Consider the following 20,356-nt stretch of genomic DNA (forward strand, 5'->3'; position numbering starts at 1 on the left):
CTTTCTAATATGTGAACGGAATTTGGCCATCTGATGAGCTTTCTCCTTCCTGGCTGCATTCCGTGTTAGTAGCCATACCAAAGCTGAGCAAGTTGAAATCTATGATAACGTCTTTCCATCCAATATCGTTGACATCCTGTGCTTGCAAACTTCTCGAACGCATGCTTCACCGACGTCTCAAGTGAAAATTTTAGCACACACTAGCGCTAATACCACAGATTTCGGAGCTCCGTTCGTGTTTATACGCTGCTGACACTATATCGAACATAACACCATTCCTAGTGCAAACCAAGGCTACGAAACACGCGTTTTGAGGGGTTTTCTTGATATTCACTGAGCCTTTAATGCACTTCCACAAAATACCATTATAGAGCGCCTCCATCAGATAGGTGTCAATGGGGGAGCACTCAAATTTGTGCGGTCATTCCTACATCGAAGAACTTTCCAAGTCAAGCTGGCAAAACGTGTGAGTTCGCCACGTGACTCTTCCCAAGAAGCACCGCAGAGGAGTGTTTCAAGCCCTTTACTATATCCCCTAGTAATGGTCGGCTTTCTCCCAGTAATTCCTAAGGGTGAAAAAATTACATTACACACCACTACTTTCGCGGACGATGATGCACTTTGATGTGCAGCCCCGAGACGCATATCAACCACAGTGCAAACGAAGCTTTAACAGACTCTGAATACGACAACCACCTTCATTCGCCACGCGGCTCTGACGCTGTCTGGAAAAAAGACGTTCGCGCTGACGTTCCGGAAAACAGGTGGGCTTAAGGGGAAATTCAGTACCCTACGTTTGGGAAGCAAGCGGATTCGAAAAGAAATCGGGGTAAGATATCTTGGCGTCATTATTGGCGATAGAGACAATTGACGTCCAGAAGTTAAGCGCACCATAAACGAAGTCCGCATACTTTTAGGTGTTATTCGAAGAACAGCGGGTCGTACCTGAGGCGTTGATCAGCAGGTCATGTTCACACTGTACTGCGGTCGCATCGTTGACAGAATCCTCTACGCCCTGCAGACATTCAGTGGAAGAGCACTCAGGCTCTGTCATGGGCTGTAATCTTAATCGAGGAACATCTCCACACCTGTCGAGGCAGGTGACTCACCAATTGAGAATCAGACACAGGAGAAATGATTTCGTGGAGCACCTTTATTCCTCAGAGTACCATTATATGAGACGTTAATCGACGTCATTCGGTCACGCGAACATTCTCACTTTGCCACAACCATGAGCCTGTTTGTCGATCGGCTACCCAGAAAAGATACCACCACTGCCTCTTCCAAACCAGCAGGACGATCATCTCTAAATTCCAAGAGAAATTTTCCGTCTCCCACGGCATGGCCAAGTTGCGGATTTTGTGGCACGCGGCATCGCAAATAATGAAATCCAGTCTTATTCTGGAATGATTACCATGTATAAAGAGGGCAGCAAAAAGAGATGTATCCACCACAGCTGCCTACCTCGTACCTTCTTCCAAGGCCCGCCTGATCAACTGCACTCATAGAACCACAGCGGTGCTTGCAGCCATGTGTCCTGCACTCACCGAAAAATCAGAGCACACTAAGAACGAGCAGCTTGTGATCTTCACGGACTCAAGAGAACCTTTATCACAACTTCAAAACCTAGAAAAGTCAGCGCCAACTTGCGAAACTCATTACCCAGCTTGCGTGCAATTTGGCAAATAAAAAAAAACAGCACCTGCTTTCATGAATTCCACCACATGTAGAGGTGCAAGGGAACAAAAAAAAAACAAAAAAAAACTGAAGGCCCTTGCCGATAAAGCCTACGACGACGGATTACAAACGACAAAAATCCTGCAGTACAACTATCCACAGAGTATTATGCACGACCAGGTGCAGACTAATACCCCTTAAACCAGCGGCTTCGTGATCAACCCCTCTTATTATTCGAAGCAAAATAATCCACGAGAAAGCAACATTCTTCACTGCACATATTACGAACTGGCTGCACTAACACCTACTTTCGTTTTCACCAAATTCGACGAGGTCTACTTTAAGATATCTTCAGGGCGACGCGACAGAAAATCTTCAGCACACTTTTTGGATTATTCCCAGAAGACTAATGAATGGCCTTCAGAAAGCAATCCCGGGAAATAACATCGACAACCGTAATACCCGAAGTCCCCTTGTCACCAAGGGACAACCAACGACCAGGTTGAAGGTTTTCCAGGCCGCGGACCTCTGACTGCCACTCCAACCCCTACCGCCAGGCACCAGCCTTCCGACTCCTCTTCCTAGCCACTCTTGGTTCCCCTCTTTGCAGGCGAAACGAGAAAGATGACCCGGAATTGGAAGGCTAACCTCTCGTTTTGCATTTCCCCTCTTTCCTTCGTAATTGTTTAACAAACTCACTCACTCCCTCACTCCGACCACTCAATGTGGCGTCGGCAGGCGCCAAAACGGAATGTTTCAAACTGCAAGACAGGATAAAAAAGCCAATTTATTGCATGTAGCTCTAGATAAAACGCACTTAATGGGCCTCAAATAGCGCCAGTACCTGGCGCTATTTGAGGCCCATTAAGTGCGTTTTATCTAGAGCTACATGCAATAAATTGGCTTTTTTATCCTGTCTTGCAGTTTGAAACATTTCTTTCAAGAAGTACTTTTTCCACTGACGTGCGTCTGTTAATTCCGATTTTTTGAATGCATCGCAGAGTAGTGATTACGCGAATGGAGGGGAGTTAATTTAGGATTAATATTTAAACCGGAATTTAATCTCCATATTTTTCGCTTGAACTTCACCATCTTCACTCGGCTTGTAATCCAGTGAGCTAGGTATAGGCATCGCAAGTTGTGTTTCGGCCTGAGTAAAGACCATCTGCAGAATCTTGTCTTTCACAACGTCAGATTTTATTTTCGTGTGTATTTTAACTTCGAAGCTTTCTACGTCTGCGCGAATATGACGTATGCTTTTTTTTTCTCGCATAATGCGCAGTAGCCTTTTTTGTTTGATTTTGTATTCCATATTCTGAAAAAAATATTTTTCCAGCCTGATGTGCAAGTTTAACATTTACGTCCTAGTGTTATTTCACACCTTGGTTAAGTAAGATTGGTATTATAATTTAAGTAACGGCATATAAGATGTTTACTTAACTTCTGTCGTAAGTTATTGGAGTGGAAGAAAATCCCTTTGGTTGTATGCGCAGTGCCTGAATCGTCCCACTTAGGTAATCGATGTATTCTTTAAAAGGCTCATTTGCAGGCTTCATATATCACCCGCGACGAGAAACGCTGCTACACCTTGTTGGGAAATCCTTTCGATCGCTTTATTGGAAATCAATGACGGAGCAAGTGCGTAACGCTGCAGAGTCCTGAAAAATGGTTCCGAACTCGATCGATTTCGAGTTCTTGAAGTATGCCTGCTCTTCCTCATCCCGTATTTCCGCTCGTGGCCACTTAGAAGATCACTTCGTTCTGTTTTCTAGGATAATTTTTTTTTCGTGAGTCATTCTGTATTTTGTCAATTTATTTTGCCGAATACGTCAAGCAAAGATATGCAAGAAGCAGCCCCCGTTTGGACAACCTTTAAATAAACAGGCCTGCCAGCGGGGACCTCTATAGACCCCTTTCGAAAGCCACGTGCCCATCCGTAAAAGGTCGCAACCCCTGCACAATGGTTGAGCAACCGTCACCGGAGAACGTGCAAATCTAAAACTAAAAGAAACACAAGCTCCAACGCAGAGATTAAAACCGGAAGGTTAGGCTGCATGTCCGCGCTTGATTAGTTTAGGCGATGATGACATTCGCATTGGCAGACAGCGAACGCCGTGACTTTGTACCTTTGGCGCTGCGTGTTTCCATCCCGTTGTCTGTGCAGTGCCATCTGTGTCCGCATTTGTGCAGGGATTTTAGAGCTTCCAATAGAGGGAAGACTTTCGGAAGAGTCTTTTGTGATAGGAAATGCTGGAAACACAGTCCTAGATCGAAATTATAAAGCTCCGATTTTAAATAAATTTTTTGTATATATTGATCAGCCGATTCTCAATAAAGTGTAAGATATAACTCACATCTTTATTTCTAAATCTACATAGAGTTTGCGTGCTATGCAAGCACGCGAACTAGTAAGGCGAAAGCACATGAAATGGCCCAAAAAATCTCTGATAACATTAGGCGTTTCTGAGAGATGCTCAATAGCGATCTTTGATCGTGTAAATGTCTACTTTACTGTCGAGGTGTTAGAAGTGAATTCTTTAAATTACGCTATTGGGTCGCTTGAAGCCAAATTACCCAGTTCTGATAGCGAACATTTGCCAATACATTTTCGGTTTACATGTTATTTTAAATACTTTTGTGATACATTGAGTTTTTTTTTTCTCTTTAAACAAGTCCTCAAGGGTAACAACCAATATTATTTTTAGTACATTTTTAAATCAAGAATATAAAACAACTCCTGGTTTAGTAAGTGGAATGGTGGGCAAAAATGTCCAAATAACTTCCGTCCTGAGCTTCAAAGCATTTCCGCCGGCTAATAATTTTGTTCCAAATGTAGTATAAGATTTTGCTCTATACAAGCTTCATATACTATATTGGGGACTCATGTTCCATATTTATTAACCTGCGGCTTAAGGGCTAACAGTGCAACGGCCTTGAAAAAACGACCTATTGTTCCTTGGATTTCTTATATTATCAGCGAGTGCTACTGACTGATGCGCACGTTAACCCTTTAATTTCTTTTGTCGTCCGCACATTGTTTATGTTGGAGCTGGTACGAGGCAGTGGTGGTTTCTTTTTCCCTTACCACAAGTGCCTAAGGTACCCATAGTTGCTTGATACTTTCTGAAAAATCCTTATATCTCGTATCATAATCTTTCTTTCGTAGGTAATTCGTAATTTCTGTATTTTAAGTTAAAAAAAAAGTATCTGTATAATGAGGTTGGTACAACTGTGAAACTTAAATAAAGTACGGCTCTTTGAGTACTATATGTCTTTTTCACCATCAATTCTGCGCGTTTCCGAGCAACATTTGCGAGGGGCTATCAGCGGCTGAGTGTGTTAACGTAACTCAGCTCGGAGCCCGTGGCGCGTAATCTCGCCCCTGCAGACGCCAGGAATTATGGTTTCGATCCCCACCCCCGTCCGGTCGGATGCATGAGCATCTGACCGGCAGGCCGGTGATGCATGTTAGTGACTCCAAGCAAGCGGTGGTGCTAACTGCACTGGCTAAATTTCCTATCTACACCGGAGATTCTAGACGTCGATTGGGGCTGGCTAACTTCCCGCCGTCTGAACACACCCACAACACAATTACTTTTATTAGGAAGAAAGATACGCTACAGCGGGTAATGTTAACCCACATAAACAGCTCCTCCTAACTCTCAAGCAAAAGAAACAATAAGTTCCATAGTTTTGTCTCAGACTCCTAATACAACTAATTACTCTTACACACTTCTCTTTGTGCACCAGGCTGCCTTGCTTCGGAGCCTCGGCCTATGCGATGGGCCGCTTTATTACACGTGACAGACCCCCCATTCTTGCGAGGAGGTCAGCTGCCTCTGGGAGGTGTCTCGTTTAATATATTCAACAGGCTACAATGCCTTAGGTTACAGGTCTTCGTGGTAAGGCGACTTTGGCTGCTGAAGATTAATCGCCCTGGTTCCAGGAACGTAACAGACACAGCAGGAAGGGAACAGGAACTGGGACAAGAAGGGTCCCTTGTACGGGTTGCTCGGGTCGATCACCAGCAGCTTCTGGATGTTGAATCGCTGCTGGCAGCTGGCGTAGAAGCAGGGCGCCACGAAATTGCACTGGCTGTTTTCGTGCCTAGAGCGTGGGACGAAACAGGGTAACGACATTATTCGGTGCGTGTTCATGCATTAGCCGCTAAGCTAATAGAAAACGGGAAAACGATTGCCCGAATCTGAGCATGGAAGTCCCTACCATCATTGTACTGCTCTAGGGTGGGCGTTGACGCGAAATCAATACCCTGCCGTATAAATAACAGAGTGAGGGGCGATATATCTTCACATGTTTTTTGTTGTTGTCATTTCGTCCTGAGGAAACGGGGATGAGCCTTGTCAAGCCAACCCATTTTGACTTTTAGCCGACGCCAGTACATATGTAGGGACAAAATTAAGCTGGACTTTAATAACTTTCATATATATATATATATATATTTAAATATAACTTTATTCGAATTTAGTAGGCATTTAGAGTGTTTATTCTTGTATATATCTGCATTCAACGTCCGATTTAAAGGAAGAACACAAGGAATCAAAATTAACTGTTGGGCTAGTTGGTTATACATTGTTAAAAATCAAAACAGCACGGAAAAGAAGGAAAAGAAGAAGAAACAAATGGTTTACCTCGACCTTTTTTCTTAACTCAGGACGCTCTAATATTTTCTAACTTCATCTTTGACCTGGGTTGATTTTGTTTATACTACTCTCATTTTTTTATCGTTCTCTCGTTTTTTTTTGCTAGTGTTAAGGGGTGAATTTACATTTAATTTTTATTTTTTTTAATGCATTTATACTCTGTAACATTAATTTTCCTCCTCTAGTACCTCCAGACGTCCTATTTCTTTTTTGTCTTCCTCGGTGAATGCATTTAACACACAGTTGGAGTAAGCGCTCTGTTCTTTCCCTTCTTCTTTTCCTTGCTGTTTGCGCTTTTGATTTTTAAGAAAGATAGGAAGGTGTCCGAGGGGTAGCCGAAAACCAAGAACATGAACGAATGTGATCGTGGCCACTCGACACGCTGCTTGATGTGGACATTTCCACTTGCTCGCTTTATTTTATCTACGGATTATTCAGCGGAATATTTTAGTAAAATACGTAAAATTAACGTTAATTTACCGACACATTCCAATCGAAGATGCGTAACGGGAGAGCGTTTTTAACGAACCACTGGAAGTTGTAACAAAAAGACTTGTTCCATAATGGACAAGAAATAAGGAAGGAGCTTTCGTTCAGGTTTTCGAGGAAAGTGTACAACACTCCCAAAAGCTTCTACCAAAAAAAAAAAAAAGTTTTTTTTTGTTATTTGTTATTTTTTGTATGGGAGCACCTGGCTCGTGAAGTGCAGTCCAGGTTGGTTAGAGCTTGCAACGTTGTAAAAAAATTCGCGCCCCAAGTGGTTTGGAGGGTGACAAATTATAATGAGTAAAATCTGGAAATAGAATGGGAGGTTTTCACTCATGAGGGAAAAAAAAAATCATTGACGACTTCATGACAATAAATGAAACCGGAAGTCACAGATGCTAACAAAAATCAAAACTAAAATTAACATTAGTTTTCACTTCGTCTGACTACTCAAAAAGTAACGCACCAGACAAATGCCCAGAGTGATTGCGCGGTATTGAGAAAGCGTTCTATGTGTTCAATCACACAGATGTTGCTAAAACTTGCTGTACACACTCCAGTAAAGTGATAAAGCAGCCTGACGTCTGTCAGTGTTTAAAATGAGTGTCCTTTTTATGCAGTGCGTGTCTTTCTCAGACGCGTTTCCATTTAAAAGTTTCTTCAGAAAAAAAAGAAAAGAGACAAAGGACAAAATCTAGAAGTGACTCATGCACTGAACAGACACACATATAAGTAATATACTATGAAGTGATTCTAAAAAAAAGATAGCACCCGCTCAAAATGGTTCCACATCCGCGAAAACTTACTGTGATGGGGACAAGGCTAAAATATGAATCATTATGTAATATTGGTTTAAAAATACAATGTTTGCCGGCTTCAATCTTCCGACAGACATTCTACTCCTGAAATACTTACTCTTATAATAAATAACTATTTAGAATATGCGTGTCTACTTGGAGTATTTTTTTAAGTGACTCTCAACACCGCTTATCTCTCATAGCCATAACTATAGGAGCGGATATTATGGAAAGGCGCGCTTCTGCCGATGAAAACTGGGTGAAGTATAGCTGTTCCCCTCAAATATATTGTTTTTTTTTACATGTAATATATTTAAAAAAAAGGTTGGGGATTCTTACATGGGTGTTGTGTCAGTGTGTATTTAACGGGTTCGGCGGACGTTATACAGAACAAATATTTATCACGATCCGTCGGGGAATTATCTACGAATGCTTAAAGAAACTTGTTTAGGTATCGTTTTATGAGTCATGCTCCATTTTAAAGCCGATTCGTAATAATGGTTAAACCAATTTATACAATTTGCGCACAGGCAATGGTCTTTACGATATTTAGCGATACGTTTTTGAATGTTTGTCGGTAATTCAATGAGTGCGTGGCATGCCTCATTTTAAAGGTACAAGAGCGACGTACCCGTGCCAGCAAACTCTTTTTTTATCACTAAGCGCGTTGGGGCAAGCGTCGACCGGACCCAGCCTACACTCGTTGTCACACCAAGAAAAAGGAAACGTTTGTGCATTTTCATGCGCTGTGCGAAGTAGTTCTTAAAGAATTTGGCTGTGGGAAGAGGAAACAATGATTTTGAAGTTCTAAACGATCAAGTCTTGATAAAATGACACAAACTTAATATGGGATGCACCAACATAAATTTTAATTCAACACTTGAAGGGGGAAATTCGTAGCCTTCCGCGAAGAGCCGCACTCTTTCTAATACGGTTCTTGACGTGGACACCTAGGAGGATAGATAACGGCAAAGTGCCAGTCACTCTTCGCTTTATCAAGGGACCCCCCTCCCCCTCCAACCCACTAAATATTCACGTGCGCTTTTATGCTCGCACTTTTTGAACTGCTGACAAACATGCGGAAACTTATGGACGAATATCTTAAAGACAATGACCTTTCTTAAAAATGTGTAAATTGATCTAGTCATTCTTTGTGATTCGCTTTAGCATTGCACTGATCGCAATTCATCGTGATGATGAAGCCTAACGTCAGCCGAATCCACTAAATACACAGCGAAGGGAAATTCGATGAAGACGGAACTAGAGGTGGGTGACCCATGTAAGGGTCACCCACCTTTAATAAAAATAATGTGTCAAGTAAAAAGAAATACTGTATGTAGAAAGAAATACTTATATGCCCAAATCCTCAACTTCACTCTCGTGCTGCTTTTAAGCAAGATTGAAATATGCCCCGCATTTTTTACGCCTTGTTTCGCGTGCGCATTGTTCTTAAGCTCGAGCTTTTATGGCACGCGAAAAACCCATTCGCTTGTCGTTGAACCCGAGCCAGGACCGTTCGGAAGCAACCTACTTAGCAAAAGCTGGAGACTTTAGGAAACAGTGGAAAATAATAGCCAACATGGCGATGTGTTCTGTCGTCTCTTTACCTACAAGTGCGATATTCCCAGAAATGTAGAGAGTTTAAATGAAAGCTGATCGATTTCCCCAAATCTTCGGCTCACTTCTAGCGTTTTGTACGACTGCAGCACGGAGCACGATTGTGTTGGATCAATTGTTGGCACCGTCGTCATGGCTTGTTGCACTGCGAAATGCTCCACGTTTTCAGTTTTTGTTTCTAGGGAAATGTTTTATATGTACATAAGAAAAGCTTTTGTTTCCATATTTTTCTATTTATTTTGTAATTACCAGACCAAAATAATTTTTGTAGCAATGTTAGAAATAACTGGACTAAAGAAATCAATGTATGAAAACGACGTCAGCAATTCACACTCTCGTCAGGAGTTGTTTGTGGTGCGAAAAACACACCCTGTTTCCTTTTTCTCTATAAATTTAAGTTTTTAGAATAAAAAAGAAAGACATATTTTTATATTTTTCTTCTTACTTGTAACCAGCAGACCATAAGCAGACTTTTGTCTCCTGTCTAACCAATCGCAATGCCGCCATTTATGCATGTGAACTTTCTGTTAAAAAGTTATAAGTAAGTTTAAGCATTTTGTATCTTCTGCATCTAACAATATCAAGCTGCTATCTTTTCTTTTATGTTGCGGGAAGAAAGCGTGACTCAAGAAAATGATTTTCGACAGCCAAACAAGTATAGAAGCAGGTTTTATGTATGCGAGCTCTTTTTTTTTTGCAAACTTAAGAAGAACACGCTTATTTACTGGGCCCCAAGAAATGAGGCGACATTTTCATTAAAATATTGCCGTGCCTGGGGACAACGCAATACTTTTTGCACAAAAGTCGTGGTGGTCGCGTGGAGGGCCAACGAGGTTAAGCTATAGATCAAGGGCATCAGCGTTCTTTGCCCCTCCATGTATTATGGGTTTGAAGCAGGGAAACCATAACAAGCATGAAAGCGTCGACAACACGACAAGCAATATATAATGCAGGTCATCCTCGTTAAATTTGCAATAAAGAAATAAAAAAAAAACATCCTTGTTAAATTATGGAGCCACCTCGGTGGCACCGAGGCGAGAGCGTCGGCCTACGGATCCCCATGTGGCGGGTTCGAATCCCGGCCGAAGTGCCCGCAATCTGACGGAGGCTTATTGCGGAGAAGGCGCCGTGTAACCTAACTTTCGGCTGCACGTCAAAAGATCCCCAGGTGGTCGAAATTAATCCTCTGTGCTCCGCTGGGGCGTGCCAGATGCTCGCCGTTGGTTTTGCACGTAAAACCTTCCAATTTCACTCGTTAAATTATTTTTGTCCGAGGTGGCTTTAGAGCAAGAACCAATTACAAAAAAAAAGAGCGATTTAATGTTACTTTATTTAACCAAGCAACTCTAATCTGCAGTACGTTCTAAGTGAGAGTTGAAACGAATAATTTAGGTACCACGTTATGCTTTTAACTGCACGATTGGGGGCTAAAAGAGCTCATTTTGATATTTCGAGCCTCGTACTATGTGACTTTTTTTTGTTCGTTATAATAACAATGGAAGATACTGAAGAATTAAACAATGGGGAGCACATGGTTAGTTCAGTTTTGTGTCACTCCTGCCATACCTTTTGTGGACTGTTATGCGACTAAAATATGAAAAGCTGACTTTACGCAACTCAAAAAGAACACGAGCAAATAAATACATGTTCATGTGCACTGTCTATTTTTGTCTTTCGTTTCTAGCACGGCACTCTTAGGGCGTGAGCAGAAAATAGTCGTGATTTTTCTTGCGTTCTTTTTAGACTCAAAGGACTATCATCGAAACTGCTATAGTGTTGTGCAAAGAGCTTATTTGAGGCACTAACGGAACCGGTAAAATTTGATGCTCGCTAATACCCCTTTCAAAGTACCATTTAAAAATTACGCCGATGACGTGTTCGACTTAAAAGCCTTGCGTCATATACACATACACATTTTGTTGCTTTCACGTTCAGATACACAGTATGCCGCGCTCATAGACAGTTCCGCTAGGTTTCGACACTCACGTACATAAAAATAAATAAGCAAGACTCCGACCATAAAGTTTTAACTGCGGGTATAAAACTGTGGTTGGTATCATCTGACCAAAACATTTTTGTTTCATTAATTTTTCTTTCATGCGCCGTGACAAATCATTCCAGAACCCCCCCCTCCCCCCAAGAAAAAAAGAAAAAAAAACGTATTATTTTAAGTAATTTAAAACACAAAATACTTTTCCTTTTTCCAACGCCACCGAGATGTAAAAAAGCGCAGGAATTGCGCTGTTCCTCGTTCTTTTCTTGTTAGTGTTTCCTACGTGATATTTTCCGGCTGGCAGGGCTCTGCTGTGTGATCGACCTCAAACTATGAGAGCGTGCGCGATGGTGAACGCGTACGGGGCGACCAAATAAATTCCTAATTTTGCTTGCAGGCGTTCTGCTGAAAGCGGAGAGCTGTCTGTTGTCGTGGAAAACGGCAACCCGCAAAAAGCTTTATTACATGCGGCTGCAGAGCGTACTGCCGTTCAGCGCTAGCTCCGGCTTTCCGGAATCCGGTAATTAAATTTAAACGTGTATTCGTCGTGTTGTCAGGAACCACAAGGCGAAGAAAGAACAAAACAAAAATAAAACTGGGTAAGCTTGAGAGCAAAGATAGGAGGATGCTGAAGAAACACAGGACTATTTTTGTGTTAAAAATAATTTAAAAAATAACGGTCCGTGGTTGAGAATATTAGTGCTCTCCCTGATTCAGTCATGAAACAACACGTGACGATGCTCAATTTTTCTGTCGAACTCCCATCACTTCCCTAGAGATGCTACGCAGTGCCGAACAAACCGAAGGAGGCGAGGGGTAGAGGGTTGACAGTGAGAAATATTTGGCTTTTTCCTTTTTCCTCAGGTAAATTCACTCTTTGAAAATTTTAGCGAAAAAAATTCACCATTTGTGGGCAATGCTGCACAAAAGCGTAGCGCGAAAGGTTATGAAACCGATCCTAGCGTTCGGTATAAAGAGCCTGACCGCTATTTAAGCCACCCTGTATAATCTAGTTCTAAAGGCATGCCTTACGCTCGTTTCCTGTAATGTTACCCTTATTACTGCATGAAAACTCAGTTTACAAAGATTGTTGTGAGACATAATCTGCCGCGCCTAACTGCTATGTATAAACTTGCGACACAATGTCGGGACTACTTCTACGAATTTGTTTATCGCGAAGTTACTCAAGTTGTCTGAGTAGGACAAAATACTGTGCGTAGGGCCTTTCATCTAAATTACTGGAGTTAAACATTTCATACACTCTGCCAAGCTCTTTGTAAAACAACGAGTGTAATTGTAGGAGTGTGCGTTTTCAGTGAAGTACAATGTATATCTAGCTACAAAAGCCATGAATTGCTTCTTGGTTGTTTTGTCACTTCGGGAAGCCTACTGCAAAAGTTGAGGCTTGGGCGAGTTGGTACATACTTCGGAATTGAAAACAACGCGAAAAGCCGAGGGACAAACAAGTGACACGGACGTAGCGTGTACTGCAAACATCAGCGTTAAATGTGTACACATTTCTGCGGTTTAGCCATAGCGGCACCTCAATTTTCTAAACTTCGTAGAAGGAAGGTACACTAAACGACAATGTTAGTGAAAAAAAAAGAAATCGTCGTTTGTTCTCTTAAAAATCAAAGGTTTATCAAAACAAACAATGTGGTAAAAATTTGGAACAACGTATTTTATACTCTCAAGAAAACGGATCGAATGTCGCCTCAGGGTTTTCTATAGACATTCAAAATATGTATTATTCCAAACCCGATGCAAGCCTCATGTAAATTCTAAAAAAAAACAAAAAAAAACAGACGAGCAAAACAGCACATCGTGGAAAACGCGGCGGGAATGAACTTGAAACATTCCTGGAACTGCGCACTGCAAACCTAACAACGGCAGCCTTTGCACTCGAAGGCAAACACTATGTACAAAAAAGTGGAGTGTGTATAGGGTCTCACGTAGCCCCATAGCTGTGTGATTTGTTTTTGGCAGCATGTGACAAGAACATCCAGAACAACCTGCATAATAGGAGAATCACGGCCGTCTACAGGTATGTTATATGTTAATGACTTTGTGATTGTTACAATGACTGAGTAGGAGGACCAAAACAATGAATGAAAATAAAAAGGCTTTACGGGGCTTTCAAGAAAGCTGCCCAGAATTAGTCTTCACACATGAACCTCTCGTGGATAGATTCATAAAGTTCCTCGGCCTCAAGCTGGAATTTAAAGTAGTACAGGTTTGTTGGAAGTATCAACCAAGGGCAAGCGAAAAATTTATTTCATTTGCATCTTAACATTTAAAAACTATAAAACAAAGTGTTGCAAACACCGCTCTTGTATCGGCCTTAAACACATCTTGTCACCACAAAAATTGGGCAAAGTTTTGAAAAGCTAAATTTTCGCCTACGGGATTCTGGGTATCCGATTGGTCCCCTGGTATGCGAGAGTAAATACATCTGCACAAAACTGAAGTGTGAATTAGCCAACACAGATGAGAGATAGAAGACAAGAACAAAGCAAAAAATTCTCAGTAGTACCCTACAGTCATCGCATATTCCACAAATAAAAAAAATAGCCGCGAGGCCGGGCATTAAGGTCGTCTACTCTGCTTCAAACAGGACGCATTCCATGAACTGGAATATAAAGTGCAACATCGACAGGAAAAAAAATATGGAACATTTCTAACAAGACACAATATACCCTTTGTGTTGTAGGGGTTTTTTATCTCATTCCCCTACCATGCAGCAATAGTTAAATCGCTCAAACTGGCAGGTGCATAAATGATGGGACAAGAGAACATGCAGCATCTGTCAAGGGAACGACGGCAGGTCATCTAGCAGCACATTGCTGCATCTGGAAATGCAGTGCAGCTTTCAGCAGCATCGCCATCCTTGCAAGAAACAAAAGGCCATATGCACGAGAGTCGCTCAAAACTACATTGAATAAAACAAAACAACATGCGTCAGCATGCCTTGAATCAAGCTAAACAAAAAAACAAGCGGTGTTTTACGTGCCGCTCAAATGCGGGTCATTTCAAACTAAATTCTTTCTAAAGCTCTTAGAATGAAGAAGAAAAACAAGCACAGTCAAGGTAAACAAAAGGGAACAAGTATTAAATCCCAGTTTGTAGTTGAGCAATATCTCTGTCTTGTTTTCTATCTCTGTACTTTCTAGTTTTCCCCTCTTAAATTGAAGCTGGCTCTATCCTAGAAAAGAAGTAATTGGAGACACAAATCTAAGCGAAAGAAACTGATGCCCGCCCATATTTTTCGGAGTAAAATGAAAAAGAAGAAGTGTTAACGTCGTATGAAACCAAAATATTAAGTAAAACAAAAATTACAGAAACATAACGCATTAAATTTCAAAAAATTATAAAGATCAAAAGCAAAACTCAAATCAAAAATACAATATTGCAATAAAAATAATCACAAAACAATTCACTAAATAAGAAAAGAATTCGTATTTATCTAAATGGTAGCAATCTCTAGCAGACTACTAGTCTGATAGAAATCCCTTGGTTCAGAAGCTCTATATGTTTTAATCGGCTTTCCTCGGTAACACATGCATGCAAAAAAAAAAAAAAAAAACAGACGAATAAGGAACCCTCAGTTAATTAACCAACGAAGGTCCGCTCATGAAAAAAAGAAGTAAATCTTATAGAGTTTAGGATGTAAGGAGGGCGTTCTTTATGTAAACGGCTTAAAATATTTTTCCTGTCACAATTTACACACACGAAAACACGCACGCACTCACCCTGGCATATCAATGAGGATGCCGCGTTTTTTTATTATTTAATTAAAAAGGTCAAAAGTCAACCGTCCAATTTATAGTCCTAACTTTTAATTTTGTGTTTAAAAACACAAAAAAAGACCAGCATTAGAAGTCTATAATGTAAAAAAAAGGCATGATTTGGTGTTTTTTATGTCATTTATGGAGGATTTCTCGGCAACGTTTCGAAATCAAATGACAGCAAACTCGCAGCAAAGTAGAGGGGGGTTTGATCTAGCAGATGTTACTGCCGAGTGGTATTTCGACGAGATCAGAGTAAATAAAGTATGATATATAAATTTGACAGTTACCAGCTCCGTGACAGCATATAAGCTTCGAGCGAGCAACGGCAATATTTTGATGAATTTTATTAGAAATAAAAAAACTCTTCTTTCTGATATCCTTCTCTTGATATCCCTCGTAGGGCAGTGATTTTAATCGAAATGTGTGCAAGTGCGTTGTTATGATAACGACAGAAACGGAATGCTTAATCGAATAGATGAGTCACAACGTGCCATCCTAGTTCTTTGTTGTGCGTTGATTAATGTCACTCCGATTTGGAACCCGTCAGGCTAGATGCACTTCAGCGACGATTCGAGCTTTAGCTTGTGTAAGGCACGCATTGGTTTACCCAGGATTGTCAGTCCCGGGGGATGGGTGGTAGGATAAACTCAGCCTGTGGCTGTGTGTGGGTGTGTTGTGTGCGTCTGTGGAGGAGGGGGTGGGGTGTTGAGGTGCATACTCATCACTGAAAGCAGGCACCCTGCATCCGGCTCTGAAAATCGAGCTTTAGCAAGTTTTTGATTCGTGCCGACTGATCTTTGGTTTTTGGTACAGGGATTCCCTCAAGACCTTCCAAAACGGGTTTGCTGGGTAGAACATGGTGATAAACAGCGCACAAGAGACAAATACACAGTAGAAGAAAGCAGACAGGATAAGCGCTGTCCTGTCTGTTTTTTTCTATTGTGTCTGTCTCTTGTGCGCTGTTTATCACCATGTTCATTGCATACTAAGTCAGATAAACGCACCACCTTGCTATATTGCTGGGTAGATGTGTTCTTAAAACGTCAGTGGTTTTATTAGATTTTAATAAGTGCTGCTAGTCCAGCTCTAGCGTTTGTTAAGCGCGGTGTTCAATATCACGTATCTTTCTTTGTCGGGTCGGAGTGTTGAGACAGCGTTGTCACAGTTCTAAATATCTTACAAGCAAAATGCAAATAGTTGATTGACATAAATTAGGGGGCATCCTCGCAAATGGGCCTGTTCTAAAAGGTTCTTGATAGAATATATATATATATATATATATATATATATATATATATATAATTTACTAGATCTGTGTGTGAAAAAAAATTGGGTGATGACTACAGTGCCCTAAAATTTGGCAAATCATCTTTTCAGCAATATAAAAACCGAAAAGTGCTAAGTATACTGACAAAAATGCCACCACTCCCGAATTAAAAAAATAAAAAATAACACCCCGAACACGCGGAGCCATATAAAAAAAAAAAACATTGCCCCAGCACTAAGCATAGGAGCACCAAAATTCAGGAGCACCGATAAGCTACATAACTTAGGTGACTCGTATGCTGTAGATGAATTATGTACAAAAGTACTCTACACCTACGAAAGGGTCACGGTGTAAATCATAACCCTTATCCTAGTAAAAAGCTTATATGCATAAGAAATTTTTATGTCCAATAAACGCATGCGAGTAAATAAGATTATATAAGAAACTAATAAGAATAAAAAGAACAATATAAGATTACGTAAGTCAGAAGAAACTCTTTATCAGCTTCTTAAAACTTTTTATTTAATCTCAAATTGTCCTCGTATGTTTTTATAAGGTTTATGTATGTTCTTATATAATCTTATTTGATGACATACATCTATTGAACGTAGAAATTTATTATACATATAAGATTTTTTACTAGGGGTACCTACAAGACGAATGTGTCTGTCTCTTACCTACATGTCGTCTCTGTGACGAACTGTTCGTAGTTGTGGGTGTTGATAACCACGAGCCAGCGGGAATTGGTGTTCTTTGCCCAGCCCGGCCGCACGATGCGCGTCAGAGAGTCGCAGACCAGCGCCCCGTCGCCATTTTCCATCAGCGGGGGACTCTGCGCCTGGCGGAGGTCCCGGAAGAGCTTTTCCAGCGGCCACTTGAGGAACTTGGTCACCTGGGTCACGATGTCGCTAAAAGACGGGCACCCATAATTACCCCAACGTGTCCAAAAGCAACTCGGCTGAACCGTACTACCTAACGCAGCGTATCGGTTGAGAGCTCCTTGCTGGTTCAAGTCATCTGAACTGCTCCAAACTCGGTATGTATTTTATTATTTAAAAATATGAACTGCGGCATATTATGTGTGGCAGGGTATTTTATTTAAGAGAGGGCTGAGCAAAAATTGTCAACAGTGAATACAAAAAAGTCAATAGACACTCAATAAAAATAGTTTGCTTTAAGCGCCTTCGATGCCCGCAGAAAAGATCACTGCTTTCTTTAATTCTGCGTTATCACCAGGTCGGACTTCGATTAACGACCCACACTTAACCGTCTAATATTTTGCTCATTTTGGATATGTTTGGGCAATCATTCTCTAGTTATTTGTAGAAGGTGCTGTCTGCCTTTATTACATCCAATTTAGGCTCTCTTAAATTTGTGGCATCATGATATTTAGCTAGAAAAGTAGGTTCACAAAAATGTTCCAAAAGAAATGTCTGATTTTAGCTGATATAAAATTAGTACTCTCGAAAAAAATATATAGATAATTATGAACGAGAATTTTCCTTTTCGATCTGGAAGATTTAAAAAATGATGATTGATCTATTTTGAGGTCAGCATCCGAGTTTCTCTAATGAAAATCATTGACGTGACTCCACACTCATTATGGTCCTTCTTGAGGCTTTTGTTCCCATCGTATCTCTCGATTTATGTGGCGCTCTGCTGATAGTGTTTTACATAAATATTTGTTTAGAGCATAAAACTTGAGAGGCTCGATAGTGTCAAATGCAACGACATATGGTACATAAGGGGTATGGTACATCAAAGCGCAACGCGCTGTTGCAATATGGCTCGTTTACTCGGACGCTTCAATTTATTGAGCTTATATTTATCTATTTTTCTCCTCTGGAATAATTTAAAAGTCAACATGATATATGCGCGAAGGAGTGGAAATAGCGGCTATACGTTTTGGGAAAATGATCTAGACACATATGAGCCTATGATCAAAAGGTCTAGACAAAACATTCTAGCGTTTTTTTACAATGTTTGTTTTTTAGTTTTAGTAGTAAACTAATCATACTGTATGCTCTTTCGGGGGTTTCCAGTCTTGATGTATTATGCATGGTTGAAAACAAAGTAATGCGCAAATATAATCGGGGAATAATAAGGGTTGGTTTTGAAGGTTATGTAGAGTTTTCGTACTATGCACAGCACGTGAGCTCTTTGGCAATGCGTCGTCTTATTGCTAGGAGTTCAGAAGAAACTCATGAAGACAAGCTAGTGAAGGTTTTTTTATCAGGGCGCTGAAAATAATATATTATCACTACCAACATGCAGCTACGTTCACAATTTAATCAATTTTGTATTACACTCCTCGATATTCAGTAGATTCAGACTATTTGAACTCGCAAAATTAGAAAAGCTGTTTGGCTGCGCGTTCTGGACGAGTAGAACCGGAAAACGTGAACGTTTTAAAGCAATTTTTACGGCAATTAATGAGCCTATAAAGAACGTTAATAAAAAATAAAATAAAAAATGATGCAGCTCCCTTTCATGTCGAAACTAAGACTTAAGTGTACTGTTTTAGATATTGTGGTCGTAGGACAAAATGCATGAGGAACGACACGAGCAATTTTTCGACACATGTAAATCTTGAACATATATGTGTCGTATTAGAGGTATGTACTAGTGGATGTTCACGTCCTTCAGTGCGGTGAAAAGCTTACGAATTTTCGCGTCGCATCTGTTGGTATTTCTTAGTGCGTAAACCATTCTTTCTTTGTGATTTCTTTTATTACGAGGTGCAGTTACAGTTCCTACACACGCGAACCGTTGTAGCAATGGGATGTGCACAAAGAAAGATCACACAAACTCGCGGCATCCGCGCAAATAAGTCAACTCAGAATTTTAGCCAGTCACCAAAGACCACCGATTCCTCTAAACACAAAATAAGCAGCAACATTCAAAGTGTTCTACGAAGAAACGTTTCTTTTAATTTTAAATTCAGTTTCCAAGAGCGTTTTTTTAAATGAAAACGTATTTGCTACTCTGCTGAGGCGTGATTATCATTGACATTGGAAAGAGAAAATGCTGACGGCCATGTTGGTTGTTGAATGCCGCAGGCGTGGCTATTTTGAAAACTCGTCCCATATGGAAAAAGGTCAGAGAGAATCGTGGAATTTCGTTTGCTCTCCTAATGTTTCAAGGTGACAAAAAAAAAAAAAAAACGACACGTATTTTTTAAGGCATTAGCACAAACAGTGTGATTACTTTAGAATTCCGCTATTACTACTGCACGGCGATACATAAAAAAGGCTGAACGTGATACTGCACCACCGGTCACATATAAAACAAGATACGCTGCATAACATTAAGTATAACATTCAGTCAAAGGTCGTTCAAAAATTACCTAAAATATTATAGTTTGCTTCAAGCACACAAACTTCGATGACATTTTCTTTTGTGGTGAAAGTTTTGCCAAAAAGATCACTTCAGAAAAAAAAACGGAGGGGGACAACAATAATAATATTACCAGTAGGAGACCAAAAACACCTTTCATTTTTCATGGGTGGCAATTCACAAAACAATTGTTTTTGACATTAAAATTTTAATGTTTTATAATTTCCGTAGAATGGCGAGCCTGAAAAAACTTATCGGTTGATCATGTAAGTTCTGTACAACGTTTTACGATAAACAATAATAAATACAGCAGTTCTCGTGCTCATACGCCACGCACACGTGAAAAGGGGCTTACATCGGGTAGTCCTCGGTGAAAGGACAGTGATTTCTGTTGAACTCGGAGCACGGAGGTGCCGCCAGTGTGCCGGAATCTTCATGATGCAAAAAATCCCCTGGGGTCTCCGACGGTTCGGCGGCCATCCGAACGGAGGTGTAACTGGTTGCCTGACTCATTTCTACATGGTGACCTGCTGCGGCCTCCCGCTGCAGCTGGTCTTTAGGAGATTTGTTGGCAGGTTGCGTTCCACTCATCCACCGATGAACCTACGCGACGGTCACACCTTTTAAGAATATTGGCATGAGGTGCAGGGAGGAATAAAATCATGTCTCGTTAATACGGTCCCCGTTATAGACAAGATAGGTAAGTACAATCTTTTTGTATACATTACTATGAA

At 40.7% G+C, this 20,356-nt stretch overlaps 1 protein-coding gene across 1 annotated transcript; it reads right to left on the bottom strand.

Annotated features, from left to right (window-relative positions):
* Positions 1-5,564: 5,564 nt before the first annotated feature.
* On the bottom strand, positions 5,565-20,135 carry LOC8039702. Its single transcript, XM_002413607.3, has 3 exons — positions 19,978-20,135; positions 16,964-17,194; positions 5,565-5,784 (listed from the first exon to the last, which is right to left on the bottom strand). Exons 1-3 carry the CDS (start codon positions 20,133-20,135, stop codon positions 5,565-5,567), a joined length of 609 nt encoding a protein of 202 aa, XP_002413652.3.
* Between the last annotated feature and the right edge of the window lie 221 nt (positions 20,136-20,356).

This window comes from Ixodes scapularis, unplaced genomic scaffold (genome assembly GCF_016920785.2).
Source record: "Ixodes scapularis isolate PalLabHiFi unplaced genomic scaffold, ASM1692078v2 PGA_scaffold3__209_contigs__length_174095766, whole genome shotgun sequence".
Classification (NCBI taxonomy): Eukaryota; Metazoa; Arthropoda; class Arachnida; order Ixodida; family Ixodidae; genus Ixodes; species Ixodes scapularis.

Coding starts and splice junctions, on each gene's coding strand:
- LOC8039702 (XM_002413607.3), bottom strand. CDS start 20,135: ATGAGTCAGGCAACCAGTTACACCTCCGTTCGGATGGCCGCCGAACCG. Junction 17,195..19,977: donor TTCACCGAGGACTACCCGAT/GTAAGCCCCTTT, acceptor CCCGTCTTTTAG/CGACATCGTGACCCAGGTGA. Junction 5,785..16,963: donor GTCACAGAGACGACATGTAG/GTAAGAGACAGA, acceptor CCCACGCTCTAG/GCACGAAAACAGCCAGTGCA.